Source organism: Nyctibius grandis, chromosome 7 (assembly GCF_013368605.1).
Source record: "Nyctibius grandis isolate bNycGra1 chromosome 7, bNycGra1.pri, whole genome shotgun sequence".
NCBI classification, from domain to species: Eukaryota; Metazoa; Chordata; class Aves; order Nyctibiiformes; family Nyctibiidae; genus Nyctibius; species Nyctibius grandis.
The window spans coordinates 36,078,573-36,093,561 of NC_090664.1; the positions used below are offsets into that span (position 1 = coordinate 36,078,573).

Here is a 14,989-nt window from a genome sequence, read left to right on the forward strand (position 1 = left end):
CCAATTGCTTTAACATACACTGGAGTTATTTTTAGGGACTTCCATTTGCATAGTCACCCTTCTCCACTAATAACCCTAAAGCCCTGAATGGATCTGGCTGCACAACCTCCCTCAGATTCGTTCTGTTCTCTTATGTACTGTTGGCTTTATTGAGAGGCTTAGATCTGAGCTACGTCCATAAATCATTAGCTGTATATTGAAGCTGTGATTACAAATATTGGCATTCTGTCACCATACAAATGTAAGGAAGTTAAGAGTGATCATACTGAGTTAGAAAAAGATCCATCTAGGATCTGTCTCCAAGAGCAGAGAGTTCAGAAATGAAGGGTACATGAAGGGGCAAGCACATACAGTACCTCTCCTACATACTCCCTTGGCCTCCATTTATTTGCAGCTTGGGAACTTCTTCAGCCAGAATTCTACTTAGTCAGTACTCTCAAAGGATTTTTTTTTCCATGAACTTGTCCAGTCTTCTCCTGAACTCTTCCCCATGCTTCACCTTACAACATATGTACAATGAATGAGTAATGCCACATGGTAAGTAAATCAATATACAGTCAAAATGCCACTCAGAAATATTAATCTTGAGTAGAATTCCATTTTTAAGTGTAATATTTATACACAGAATGTGATTAGTTTCTTTTTAAAAAATATATACAGGGCAAACATTTGAACTAATCGAAACTATTTATTACTGTCTAGGTATGAGAAAATATATTAGCACCATCAGTGTGCTTTGCTTCCAAATGCCAGGTTGTAATTTAAAAATGTTTGCATTACAACAGCCCAGTGCATGGACAAAAGCACAAAACAAACATGCTCTCAACGAAGCTGGGATTTCAGGACGTATTCCTGTGTTTAAAATCAGAGAGGCTCCCACTGAAGGAGATTGTAGGGAATTCTTTGCTGCAGTTTTCTGAATCCCAATGAACGATACCCAACCAGAATGGCCAGCTGAAATTCCCTCCAACAACCCTCTCTCACTAAAAGTGGCGTGTTTCCACTATTTTAGCCCCTCCAACTCTGCCTCTTACTCTTCAGAGCTCTTACCAAAAGATCCCTTGTCCGTGCTTCCTCCCACTGTCAAAAGGACCAGGTGGAGGAAAGTCAAAGAGAACAACTCAGTTGTCTTGTCTCCACAGATGGCTGCCTGGTCATTTACGGCCATGTATTTCTTTTCTTCAATAGCTATACAAATTCCCCAACCCTTGTAATCAAATAAAGATAACACAGATCTCTTCACGCTCTTCATGATAACATTTAAATTGACGTACTATCACTACTCAACACTTCATTTTCCCTGGCATCTTGGATATCAATTATCTATTCAAACCAGTTGTTATTAAACAAGCGACTTCCCCTAATGAGGCTGTAACACTAGAATACTCATGTTTGCATAAGCAAAAGGAAAATGGTTATTGGAATTCAATTTGGGCTCTATGCCTAGTTTCTTATACTTTCACATTATTTTTCCTCGGATATTTCTTTGACCATTTCTACTTTATACGCTACTCATATAAGACTGCCCAGAAATGCCTAGTGTTCTTAACCAATTATTACTTTGTCTCCTCCAAACCCTTACTAATATGGCACACTCTTTAAACACCATGCAGAAAAAAATACACAGAGCACATACATGGTTTCAAATGTCTAAGAGGCAAAATATATTAAACTGCTAAGGAAAAGAAATATCATTCAGTATTTATACAATAAATCAGCAGAGTGCTAAACTTCAGTATGAACGCAAGCAAATAGAACAGAGAAATCAAAGGGTGAGCTGAGAATGAATAGTTCATCCTTGAGATGTAACAAGTATTTGCTAATTTTTCTCTTTTAGAAACACGCGACAACTGCTAAAACAGACTTGTACAGTCACTGAAGCACTCGACCTGTTCAGATTTCTACCGAGATGCCTCTTTGAAAACAAAATAGGATTACCCATGGCTAAGTTTAAGACATATGATTGTGTTATCACAGATCAATGTTTTTCCAGCCACAGATTCCCGACAATCCTTATACTCCTTCTACAAGGGTCAGCAAAAGGTGAGATAAAAAAGCCTGTGGGCAGGAGCCTTACAGTCACTGCATGGAAGGATGCACCTCCATTATAAAATTTTTGAGTTCATGTATCAAATATTCAAATCCACTGCATTACACAAACGGTATTTTAGTAACTTCACTGCTACACAGCTTTCTTCATGAGTATAGGGAATCCCTAGATTAACTCAGATAAAAATAAGCACATGTAGGTAAGAGATTCTGTAAGGCAACTGGAAAGCTTCAAAAAATGACTGCATAAATATGACACCACCAAATATAACATCCTTTTCCTCAGTGGAGCTTTTCAAGTTTGAAGGAATTCAACCACATCATCTTGCTCAGATAATGAAATGTATTTCAGATGTGCAGAATAAGTGAGCTACAAAACCAAAAATCAGATTCTGCAAATCTCCTTCCATTTCCAGAGCCATCTTCCAGATTTCACTCATTTACCTTTCAGCTGCTTTTGTAATCGCATTTTATTGCTGTGAAAATGCCTAAGCTGAAGTTGCAAAGTACAGCACTGGTGTAGGCTGCAACACATTTATGATTAGCAGACTGCAGGGAAAAGGAAGCAACGTGATCATCAAGTGAGGTCAAGCAGGTGCAACCCAATGGAGCTCAGTAAACAAGTCTATTAATGGCAAACAGATGGGATAAGAAACAGCCACTCCATTTAGCTGCACTGGTATTACAGGGTTAGCAGGGGTAAAATACACAAATATATATTTACAACTCTGAAACCCATTCTTTTCAAAATAACTCCTTCAAAAACAGCTCTGATTAGCAAACATATTTCAGTCTTCACAATCACGCTGAATTACAATTCGCTGTCAATGTGTAACAGGTTGTATTGCTATATCAGTTTTAGATGCAGGTAGATAACTTCCAACTTACACTTTGATACTGCTTGCTTACAAGTGGCATATAAATCATTAAAACATATTTTACACATTAAGGAATAGAAAATTAATTGTTAGTAGTAATATTTCACCAAATATTATTATAGTGAGGCAAAATGAACAGACTACTTACATGGTTTAGCAGAAAGAAATCCCAATTTATAAATAAAATTGATCTCCTTTGTTTTCATTTCAATGTTTGATCATGTTGGATAGCAACAGATCTTCCTATTACCACGTTTCTCCCAAGAACAAGACCATATAGCTACTCGTTATTGAGCTGGCTGATAAATCTACACAATAACCACCATGTAAACAGGTAACTGGTTTGTAACACTGTCAAAACCACACTTGCTCTTTGCTGGTTAGTAGTAGGCACACCCTAACATTAGTCTAGTACTTTTTTGTCATTACAGTACTACAATAAACCAGGTAAAGATAGAGACCAACTTCATCCTTCCCTAGAGGCTAGTCCAAAGCTCTTTTAGAAGAATCCATTTCCATTTGTCTTTTATAGATGGAACAGCCCAAGCAGTCCAAGTGCTCTTCAGGCAATAAGACAGGCTGAAGTAGGTCAACTCAAGCTTTTCCTGGTTTAATAGTCCAGAAGCAGCATGCAAATCAAGACTGAAGAAGAAATACACAAGGAGTCAGCATAAGACAAAGTATGGCACAAAATAACAAAGGACTACAAAAGTAGTCCTTTTCTTTTTTCAGGAGGACTACAGCAGATGAGAATAGCTGCAGTATCTCTACAGCAGCTGTGTTCTCTACAGTCTTTAGCTTCTCTTGCATTACCAAGCCTAGATGCAATACACCATGACTGTTCCTATGTCATCCCATAGGAAAAAAAAAAAAAAATAAAAATCAGTCTCTTTCAGTATTGGCAGCTTTGACAACTTACTGCTTTGGTGCACAGGAACAATGACCAATCTAAGGAATCCTTCAGTTTTGTGACACACCACCTCCCTCATGGATGCTTACTAAGTATTATCTCACCTTTTCCTCCTCAAGCTGTTTTTTCTTTAGATACTAATATAATATTACCTGCAAGGAAAAATAACAACTGGAACACATGCCTCTTTAGAAGGCTTTCAGTTTTCCCATAATTTTCTCTATTGTTTCAGAGATATTAAAGTCAAAAGACTTGATGATTAAAAAAAAATTCAGTCCAGTTCTATGAGACAGCATACAACTGTGGCACTCTGGATGGCCATATGCAGTGGTTTTATCCCAACATACACTCCTAACCCTAGTACTACTATCAAGTTTTGTGACGAAATCTTCAGAAGCAGCCTATATAATTTTTTCTCCAGTTCTTATGCCATAGGAACCTAAACATGGAGCTTGTAAATTTTTTAATGTCTTTTATGTGTAGGTCTTTGGTAAGGAGGAATAACCTTATCCCAAATAACATAACTGGGGACAGAAACAGGCTAGTTATTGTCAGGGTTATCATAATCTTGGAATATTTTTATTCAGCTGCACCTAAACAAATCATTCTAGACAGATACAGTTGGGTTCCAGAAACCTACAAGTATTTAGAGAGGACGAAATAACCATAAACTAAGGATGACATTGTGTCTTCTTAAAAATCTGTCTTCGTTTAGCCCGCACCCAGGGCTAAACAATAGCAGTTTTTCTCTCACCCAATGTCCCTTCCCCAAATGAGGAAGGAAATTGGGAAAAGGAGGCAGACTTGTAGGTTGAAGTTGAACAGATTTAATAAAATTAAGAAATCAATATAAATGATAACACAAAACAGACAAAAGTATACTCATCCACAGATCACTGGCAAGTTGCTCCAGGAATCACAACAAGGAAGAGAGAATGAAGAAGAAACAAAGAGAGCAGAAAGAACCCCCACCTCTTCCCTGCAAACCCTCTCTTTCATAGTGAGCTTGATGCCAATGATATAGAATACACCTGTGGGCCAGCCAGGGTCAGCTGCCCTGGATTTAACTGCTAAGGGCCTTGATCACCATGGCTGGCCACAAACTTGAAACCAAATCCCAATAAAACCAGGACAGAATCGTATACAAAATACTGAATTTAATAGTTTAATTAGCTACAAAAAAAACACATCAAAATTTCAATCATATATACAATAAATCTTTTAAGAATGGATCACTGATATCTACAGATGAAGACATTTTACATGTAGAACTTGGTCTCTGCACTTAATTAAAACAGTTTTTACATTTACAGCCCTTTTCTATTGTAATGAGAAGACCGTTTTAATATAAAATACAATAGTCTTATCGATTTTCATTGAGGCATATGTAAATGGTGCTCTTTTTCATTTTGCAAACTAAAAAGGACATTTAAATAAAGCAATTAAGTCCTGGAAACTTCCATTTAGATAAAACACGTCTACAGTACAAATCCACCATAAGAGCAAGGTATTAAAAATATATCAGAAATGTTCAGCAAAATGTCTGGACAGATATTTTGATAAGCTAAGATTTTTTTTTCAGCTGCCATCAGCTTCCTCTTGAAAAGATGAAAGTATTTTCTGTCACCAGTCCATACTCATCAGATTCAGGTTCTAAATTATCCAAGTAGAACACAGATCATTTTTGCCACTACATGTACATTGAGGCTGTTTCCCAGAAGACGGTAGCATTGCTTTGTTGTTACTTTGTCAGGAAAGCCTAAACCAAAAACATACAGTGCAACATCATTAGTCTGGGTTTGTTTCTAGCTTTCAGTCTACTAATTTTTTCAGTGAACACTCCTTAATGCAGTTAGCACAGACTGCAGCACAGTTCACACCCCGGCCCCCCACTAAAATTCACAAATTAACAAAAATAATTCCCAACCAGTTTATAGGATTTGTATCAGTTCTTCCATTAGCAGTACTGCCATCTCTAAAATTTAACAAGAAGCCTCAAAACATTGCTCTGTTGTGTAACTAATGCCGATCTACCTTCTCTTCATATAGCTCAAAACATCCAGCAGTCTCAGGGAGGGGCAGCAGGACCTAAACCACTGCACAATCGCTACTCTAGAGAACATCCACAGAGGAACATGGCCACAGCAGAAAGAAAAAGTGATGATTCTGCAATGTACTAAACTGCATTTCTCAGTGAGCTTTATATTGTACTTCCAGTCTGAGCCCCTCTAACTGCTTGAGGCAAATCAAATGAGACTCGCAGTGCAATCTACCATCAGTACAGATTAAGCTCTGACCAAGGGTTATTCACTGAGTGATCAAGCAGCTGAACAATTTTCCATGTAATTCAACGCTGACCCTGTCAAATGCACTCAGAAATCCAGACAGCATCTGAAATGTCCTTCACTTGGTACGTGCATGGACTGGCAGAAAGAAGGGAGGCCCAGAAAAAATTAAACTGGTCCAGGGATTGTGAAAGGGCTGTGTTGTGTATTGAGCGCACAAAGGTGACCAAGCTTCTGAGAATGAAGAAGGTGCCAACAGCCAACCGGTCTGCTGTAACTGTCCTTGCTTGCACTCTTAGCTTACTCCAGCTGTGAGCTAAAGTGCACTTGCTTCAACTTGAGTGAAAGACAAACAGCAGTGGTGATTCAACCATTGGGGTCATTGGCTAAGCTACTGAAACTTGATCACATTCAATTATTTGATCTTGCCCTAAGAAGAAAGCCTAACTTTGAGCCCAAGGTCATCACCAGCCAGATTAGCTTTGATGCATAAACATACTGTGTGTGCAAGTAGTGATATCTATGTTCTGAAGTTTTCAGAGCACTTCAGAAAAATCCTCTTCCAGGGACTGCTCAGGAGAGAACATGGTCGGACAGTTGCTGAGCCAAGGGTGGAAAGCTGAGGAGGTGTCTGGGAGGAGTTGTTCCATCCTTTTCTGCCAGTTATTAATGCCTCGAATGTGGACTGCTTTGGTAAACACATCTTCTGCCAGCTCTATCCACTCTGCCCAGCTTCCTGGCACTCACATTTGGGCAACTGTTCTCTCTTTGGAACAATCACTTGGACTCCCCGACACTTCCTTAGATGGAGTTTTCACATTAAATCACTGAATAAGGAACAGAATCTACACATTTTAAAAGAGTATATAAAAATAAATATGTATTTATGCACACACACACATGCATGTACACTTACAGCCCAAGAAGCTTATCTGAACCCTGAAAATTTCAGGGTTTCTCCTTCTGCCTCTTGGCAACTGAAAGCCTGAATTAATTTTCAGGGCTCACTGTTTCCTTATCCCAAGCCTGCTCCATCTGCCTGTTAACATTATCTTGCACCTTCTATCTTCTTGGCTCAAGAGCAGCCTACATCGGAAGGACAGATTTAACAACTCATAGTATGCTGGTACTTGCTGCACAGCTCTTATCATATTATTTAGGTCATGCATGCTACTTGATGATGTTGTGGTCTTGGCAACACGCACTACCACATTGTGCTGGCTTTGCACTAGGCTGCCATTGTTTCCTAACAGCTTACATACACCAACAAAAATGGAAAAATGGAAAAGGCATCCTGACATCACCCTCACGAAAGCAGGTCACAGGTGCAAGAATGCTCTGATCACTTTTAATGATATTGCTGTGGGACCCGCAGTAGTGACTGCAGTATTTCATTGACCTATAGTGCAATTACTATTTATACATTTAGATGTTAAAAGCACAAATAAATCTGTTAATGTTAAGAATGAACGAACAATGATTTTAACTCTGGATCTCATGTATTGGAAGAGGCAATCAATTTGTTAAAATATAGAACCACTTAGACACAATCATGTTTCTTCTGATAACATGGTAGCTGCAGCTAGTAACAGCATCTGTTACAAAGCTTCCTGACATTCTCTTCACTTCATTTTCAGCTTATAGTTTTCTCATTCTTTAGCTTCTTGGATGAACAACATATTTGCAGTGGGTACATCTCCAGGCTGTCTGCTGTTGAAAATTTCAGCCCAAATGTTGCTGTCACTACAGAATATAGGAGCAGAGAAATTATAGCACATTTCCCTCCAAAAATACCACACTTCACAATAATGACTTGAAATTTAACATGGGAGAAATGCTGTCAGGGAAACACCCTTTGCTGTAGCCATAAATATAGCAACTTTCCAAGAAAAAACATGGTTTGCAAATCCTCAAAAGAAACTTATAGTACCTAAACTCATCAGAGATTTCAATCTGCCTAGAGCAGAGTAACAGTTTTTTTTAAGTACAAAGTGGGAAATGGCTTAGATTAAACACAAAGGAAAGAAATGTCAGACTTGTGACTCAGCACAGTGGGAAAAGCTTGTTCTGCCTATGAATCAGTATATGTGAGAGGAAGCCACTGGATGGGAGAAGCTTGTTTCATGTGTTGTGGAAGTTTGAAAAGTAGCATAGCGAGGCAGGGAACTGCAGGAACTGTAAAGAAGGTCCCACAATTAAGGCAGAAGGGTACTGCCCTCTGAGAGGTGGAATCTGTCCCTGTCCCCTCCCTCTGCAGTTTCCAGGTGACAAAAGACAAGTTTGCTAAATGACCACTCCATAGATGGTGACAACCTGGATGCTTCTCAAATTCAGAAGCCTGACTTGTCTTGAGAGTTCAGTTCTGCTTTGCAAAAATACTGAAGCTCACAGCTGTCCCTGAAGATGAGCTCTGAACAGAGAAAGCATGGTATCATTCCAAGCACTCTGACATAGTAAAGGTCAGGTTTCACAAACTGATCACCCTAAATTAATGGAGTCTTCCAAACATAAATTTCTCCACTGTCTCGGTTCTCCCTCTGTAAAATACAAGCAATATTAACCCTACCACACCTCTCAGTGATGTTGCAAAGACAGATTTAACATTTGGAAAACACAAGCTGTATTTTAAAAAAAGAGAAAATGGGCAATTCTGTGCTCAAAAGGGAGCTTGAACAGCATGAAAAACCTATACAAGCCCAATCCAGCCTGTTTAGCTTAAGTTTCTTTGCATCAGCATACATCAATAAGGAACAGAGCTGTGCTAAGAAAAAGGCTGTCTGCAAAAAGAACAGATCTATTAAAGAAGAGAGACTATGAAAAAACCCTGCATGTTGGCATGTAACTCAACACAGCACACTCCTACAAATACTCTTAAATAAGTGAGCTTAGTGCCTGGCAAACTCTAACGTTTGACTTTCCAACCTTAATAATGTTCTTTGAATGTAGTAATTTTGAATATAAATTAATAAATGAGAAAACAAAATAAAACTGCGAAAGAAATAAATATATAAAAACTATTAAACCTCCTCAGAACTCTAAGGTCACTGAGGAAGTAGAAGAAAAAATATAACAAATTACTCAAGATCAGCAGTGGCTTATTCTATGGATGCCGGTGTTGCTGAGAGACAGTAAATCGATCGGATGTGATGGCACCAGGCCAAGCTCCTTAGCAGGTAGTAACAGCTACACTTTCTTGCCTGCCTTTCTTTGCAGGGGGAACTCTGGTGAATTTATTTCAAGCTAATTCTGGTTGACGTGTGTCCAATGTACTGATATTACTGAGTCTTGTTCCTTGATTCCCTCTTCTCCACAAAACCAGTTAGAAAATGAAGTAACTCACCAATGACTAGGACTGCCTTTTCTAGAAAACAGAGATGACTTAAAAGATCATTAACTGAAGAGCTTGGTTACTCCTGAACAAAGAAGTATCTGTATCTTCTGAAATTCCCTTTCTGTCAGCAGCTGCAAATGTGTGGAAGGGAGAAAGCAAGCAGCTCAAACACTGAGAACCACTAACTGACCTCCTAAACTGGCCAGATACGTTGACTTTACAACAGTTGTGAGTAATGTTGGCTGCTGAGTAAGTAGTTCCAACTTTAAACAAAGGTATTCCTTCATTGCCATTCAGTAATAGAGCATTTCTCATGCCAAAACTTTCTTACTTTATGAAGATAATCCTAACCACAGAAGCTGGCTCTTATAAAATATAAAAAAACTAGTGGAAATTCAGAGTTAGCCAAATAACAAGTATCAATCACAAGAATTGAGCGGTCCAAAAAAAAAAAAAAATGCAAAATAAAAAGCATGGGTTAGTCCCCAGTAGAAATGGGTACTTTGCAGCACATACCAAATTCCAGAGGGAATCCATGAAGATTTGCTATTTCTCTTGGGGTAAAGTACCTCAGTTTTAGTGTTGACAGTTTCATAAGCTTCTCTTCTTCTGGTAACTCCTCAATGTGTTTAAACACCGATTCAAGCTATGAAGAATATCCAAAACAACAGATATCACTGACACAGGTCAAATGTGTAAAATTTAACACTCACATCTTAACAGAATATTTTTCTGATTAACACAGCACTAAAGACAATAGTGTATTTTGCTTGAAAGTATGATTGGTGATGTATTTTTGCAGGCAGTATCTCAACACATGGACTTGCAAGCAAGAAATTAATGTTGCCATGAGGGCATTCATCATTTCTTCCTCCAGTTACAACTATACCAATACTAAATAAGGCAATCAAAGGACTATAAACATTTGTTAATGACAGGACAGTGACTTAATATAACTCCATAACAGACCATCCACACAAATTAAGCTGTATGGATGCAGCTGTTTTAATACATTCACTTTGAGACTGCCCTGAATTCCAAAGCTGCGTTCTTCTTACGCTTAGAAATGCCGTATATTAGTGAACAGCACAGAAGTGCAAGAGGAGGTGCTTGTGTACCAAACAGGCTTTGTAAAAAGTATCTTTGAGTGATGATTCACCGATACATTTATTTTTACCTTCCCCAATGCCAAAATACAACTTTGTGGTGAACTTAGTATGGTAGAACTTTTCAAAATATTATGTCTTCCCAGATAAATAATACTTTTGAAATTCAAACATGCTAAACATTTGACAATATTTACTGGATCATCTGTGTACAAAAAATGGCCCTAGATTCACAACACTGTACTGTAGTTTATCCATAGAATTAGTCATTTTTAATGTTTTCACATATCCCTGTGACACCTCTGTATGACACTACAGATAATAAAATAATAGCAACCCATATTCTCCACAGAAAGAGGCACACATATAATTTTGATTTAAATAAACTGTTGTTTAGGAACGCAAAGTAGATCAATTGGAAACTCAGTTGTCATAAAATGTAGTTTAAAAAGCTTTTTTGTTATAATAGTCAGAATAATAAAGCAGAAGACAGAAAAAAAACAAGTTTTAAAACAAGTTATTATCACATGTTAGTCTACACATTCTTACCTGGACATCTACTGCTGTCTGCAGAACTGAGCCTGTCCCTTCTACATAGTGTCCATACCTTAACAGCAATAATAACAATCTTAAATTAATATTTTCACTGGACCTCACAGTACTGACAATTGCAAAGATTCAGGGAGGTTACTTAGGTTCCCTTGCTTTGATTAACAAACATCCTCCTGGACTGATAAAGCAAAAGGCTAAGAGTGCTAACCCTTGGAGTGCAGCAGCCTCTGAACATGCTCTCTAGGGATGAGTCTGCAATTAATGCATGAGGGTTTATCCACACTAACGCCTTATGTAAGGTAACCAGGCAACTACACAAGGCCAAGGAATTCAAGCATAGCATCATCAGAAAGTGCCATCTACATTGCACAAACCAATTTTACATCAAGGCAAAATGTGTTAAAGGCCAAATGGTCCTGGGGGTTCAAATTGGCTCTCCGTATTCAAAGGAGGAGCATTAGTATGAGCCTCCAGCTTTTATATCAATCCATTAGGAACAAAGTGGTTCAGTCAGGTTTAACTTTTGGTTGTTCTACATTTTCCACAGAGGGAAGGGATGAAGGATGGCCAGGCATTTATGCAGAGCAGTATAAGAAAGAAAGAAAAATTAAATCCAACTAAACAGTAAGCAAACTTATGATAACCTTATTGGATGCTTTGTGGTTGATTGCATAACAACATGTTCACTCTGTAGTCTCTTCCACGCTATCATTTAAATATAATTACGGGCTTTCAAAAACGGGCTCTGTGGTCTAACTATGATAGTGTTTGAATGTCCTGAACAGAAAGAGACTGAGTCAAATCAACAGATGGCTTTTGCACAGTGGAAGAACTTTGGAAGATCCCCCGCACTAGAGGGATGTGGTCTGCATCAACCATTAACAGATAGTATTCTCTAGTTTTATCTGCGCATCTGTAAAGACAGTTACAAAAGGTCTTTTGCTCCACTTGGGGCCCATTCTAAAGCAAGGCACTGGAACAATTTTTGTTTCAAGCCTTTCTAATTTCACAATGAGTAAAGGAATAGTCTTCCTTCAGCACAGACAAAATGAACTAGCATGGCTCAATCTTGAGAATTTCTCCCTCAGTTAGAAAACCTTATGAATAGTTCTGCCAATATCAGTGACAGCAACACTCATTTTAAAATAAAGTGCTTGCAAATCTTCTTTAGGATCTGAACAAAAGGCCCTAAGCACTGATGCAGATTAAAAACACATGGAATCCAACTGTGTTGTAAATATAAAGCCTTTAATTGCTTAGTTGCATTGTCAAAATGCAACAAGTTTAACAATGTAACACACATAGCACTGAGGAATCCTCATCATCTTATATAGCATCTGATCGCATTTCAGATGAATATACCTGAGCCAAAATAAATAAGTCAGGATAAATTTCAAAGTGGTATTTTAGAGTTTTATTGAGGGAAAAGAATCTTCTAATAAGATCCATGTTACATAAATACTCCAGTTTAAATAACTGGCACTAGAGTACAGAACTCCTCACAAAAAAAAATCCAGTTGGTGTAAAAGTGGTTTGGAGGCCAGGGGGTGTGTGTCGGTTTTTTAACACAAATGTGGGCAGATGGCCAATGTTAGCTGGATTAGTATTATTATTGTAGCTGCTGACTACAGAAAAATTACCATTCCTACTTTAGACTCAGAACATAATTAAAGATGGAAATTTTTGCCACAGTAATAAATGATGCATTGATTTTCTGACATTTCATTACCAGTTAATAATGAAAGAAGTTGGCTTAAGAAATTAGAGTCTTCAACTTTCATCTCAAGATTTCACGCCCCCCACCCCCCCCCGCCCTTTATTTCTGCAAGCTTCCAAAAAAACCTTTTAATTTCATACACATATTATTTCTGGGTATATTGTGTCCTATATTATGACTACCAAAAGGTAATTTCCACAATGCTAGAGAGAGTTTCTGTAATATTACACTATTTAGGTTTTTATTCTCTTGTTAATAGCATATCAAGAATTTACAAGTCCAGAACGATTATATCTAAGGAAGCAGTGTTCATTTGTTCTCCTCCTTTAAGTGGACAATTTCCTCTCACAACTTCAGTGATCACAAACATGCTCCTAAGAGAAACCATGGTGTTTGTAGTCTCAAGGAACTTGCCAATCATTTTCCAATTGCCTAGGAGTCCAAGGTCGGAAGGAAACACAGGATCATCTGCTCGATCTCTCATGCATCACAGGCCATTACATTTTGCCCTATACTTCACCAAAGCCTTTCAGAAGATATACTGGTATGACAAAGGCAGAAAGGTAAAAAACACTGATGAAATATCAGTCTCTGAGGTCCCTGAATAAGCAAACTCTGGAGAAAGCATACCTGGATTATCCTCAAACAAACCTTGCTGGAAATATCTGAAGACCAGTCAGAACTGAGGGAAATTTTTCTCCCAGTCTCAAAGCTGATGATCATTTAACTTGTAAGAAAGACAGCACACAGGCATCTTAGCAGAGGGATTCTCTATACTACTTGGAGTGTTGTTCTGCTCCATTCAGGATCCTCTTTCCTAAATCTCATGCTTCGTAGAAACATAAAAACAGAACTCCTAGAACACATACAGCAGCAACTTATTCTTGGCCTCAGAAAGTGTCCTGGCTGAAGCCTGAGATGTAATTATAATCATTCTCTAATTGCAGAGCTGTAAATGATATGATCACATTGAGAACCATGTTGGAAACCTTCCTTCCCAAAGGCTCTTAAAAATGGGAACAAAGGAGGTAAATCCGATTCCTACATTTTGAGCCAAGAAGAATTACACAGCTATCTGGCCTGGCTCCTTCCACATCAGCAGAAGGACAACAGTCACGCTACACATCAGATTTCCCACCACTATACATAAAGACTCCATATTAACCCCTGAGGAGCCTCCTTTAGTGTGATTTTGATAAACGTGACCACAAACTACCATGAAGTATTCTAGTGAAACCACAAGTGGCCAATTATTTTTGATGACACTTAAGGCATACATGAGATACATAAGAGATCATTCTGGCCTAAGGCTTTTATTTGACTATTCTAGTTAAGAAACAGATCCCATGAGATGCTGACTCCCCCACAACTCAAAAGAGTGAGGGCACAAAAGGCAATATGTCAATGAGAGCTGGAGGAAGGGCTTTCCCTGGTGCCACAAATTTTGAATTGAAGAAATTCTCTCCCTTTTCAGCTTTTTTTAATTGTCAAAAAGTTGAAATCACAAAATCTGCAGGTACTCTGTCAATTGGCAGTCTAATTTCTACTAATTGAAAAAAAAGTTATCATTAGCTTTAACTCATCAACTAAGCCGTTTTGTTGAAACATTCTGAGAATTAAAAAAAAAAAATCTAATTTGAAAAATTCACTGATATTAACATTTCCCTCAAACTTCCAGGCTCCAACTGGCATTTTCTAATACAAACGCATTCAGTGGAAAAGCTCCTGAAACCCCACAGACAACCGGTCAGAACACTCAACAACCTCTGGCAGTCAAACTTAAAATTGCAAAGTACAAATCAGAAAACTACTGGACAGAAAAGTAGTGATGTTCTGCTCCATCAAATATGATTTGAAATGCAGCAACCTAATTGGTTTTATGACATATGGCCAATCCACAGCTATCCTGACCTACACAGCTGAAAAATCCAAGAAATCAATAACATGTACAGTGGAGACAGTTTTAATGAGGAATGGATCTGTCATGCATAACACTTTGTAACTTCATTGAGCAGTATAAAAAAATTCATTAATGAATCAGTACTATACCAGTCTACTGGAACCACATTTCCAAAGGGGTAATTAAGCTTCTGTGAAGGTCAACAACAAATGGCACTGTCTTTTGTGAATGCTTTTTTGGAGTGGGCACATGATGTTCTGC

At 38.1% G+C, this 14,989-nt stretch overlaps 1 protein-coding gene across 1 annotated transcript in view; it reads right to left on the minus strand.

Moving 5' to 3' along the window:
- Positions 1–4,974: 4,974 nt before the first annotated feature.
- The window catches only part of TRDMT1 (tRNA aspartic acid methyltransferase 1), a 28,936-nt gene continuing 18,921 nt past the window's right edge, over positions 4,975–14,989 (minus strand). Inside the window, 3 exon segments of the mRNA XM_068404993.1 lie at positions 4,975–5,596; positions 9,970–10,099; positions 11,109–11,166. Coding sequence (XP_068261094.1) covers positions 5,496–5,596; positions 9,970–10,099; positions 11,109–11,166 — 289 coding nt within the window. The 3' untranslated portion in view covers positions 4,975–5,495.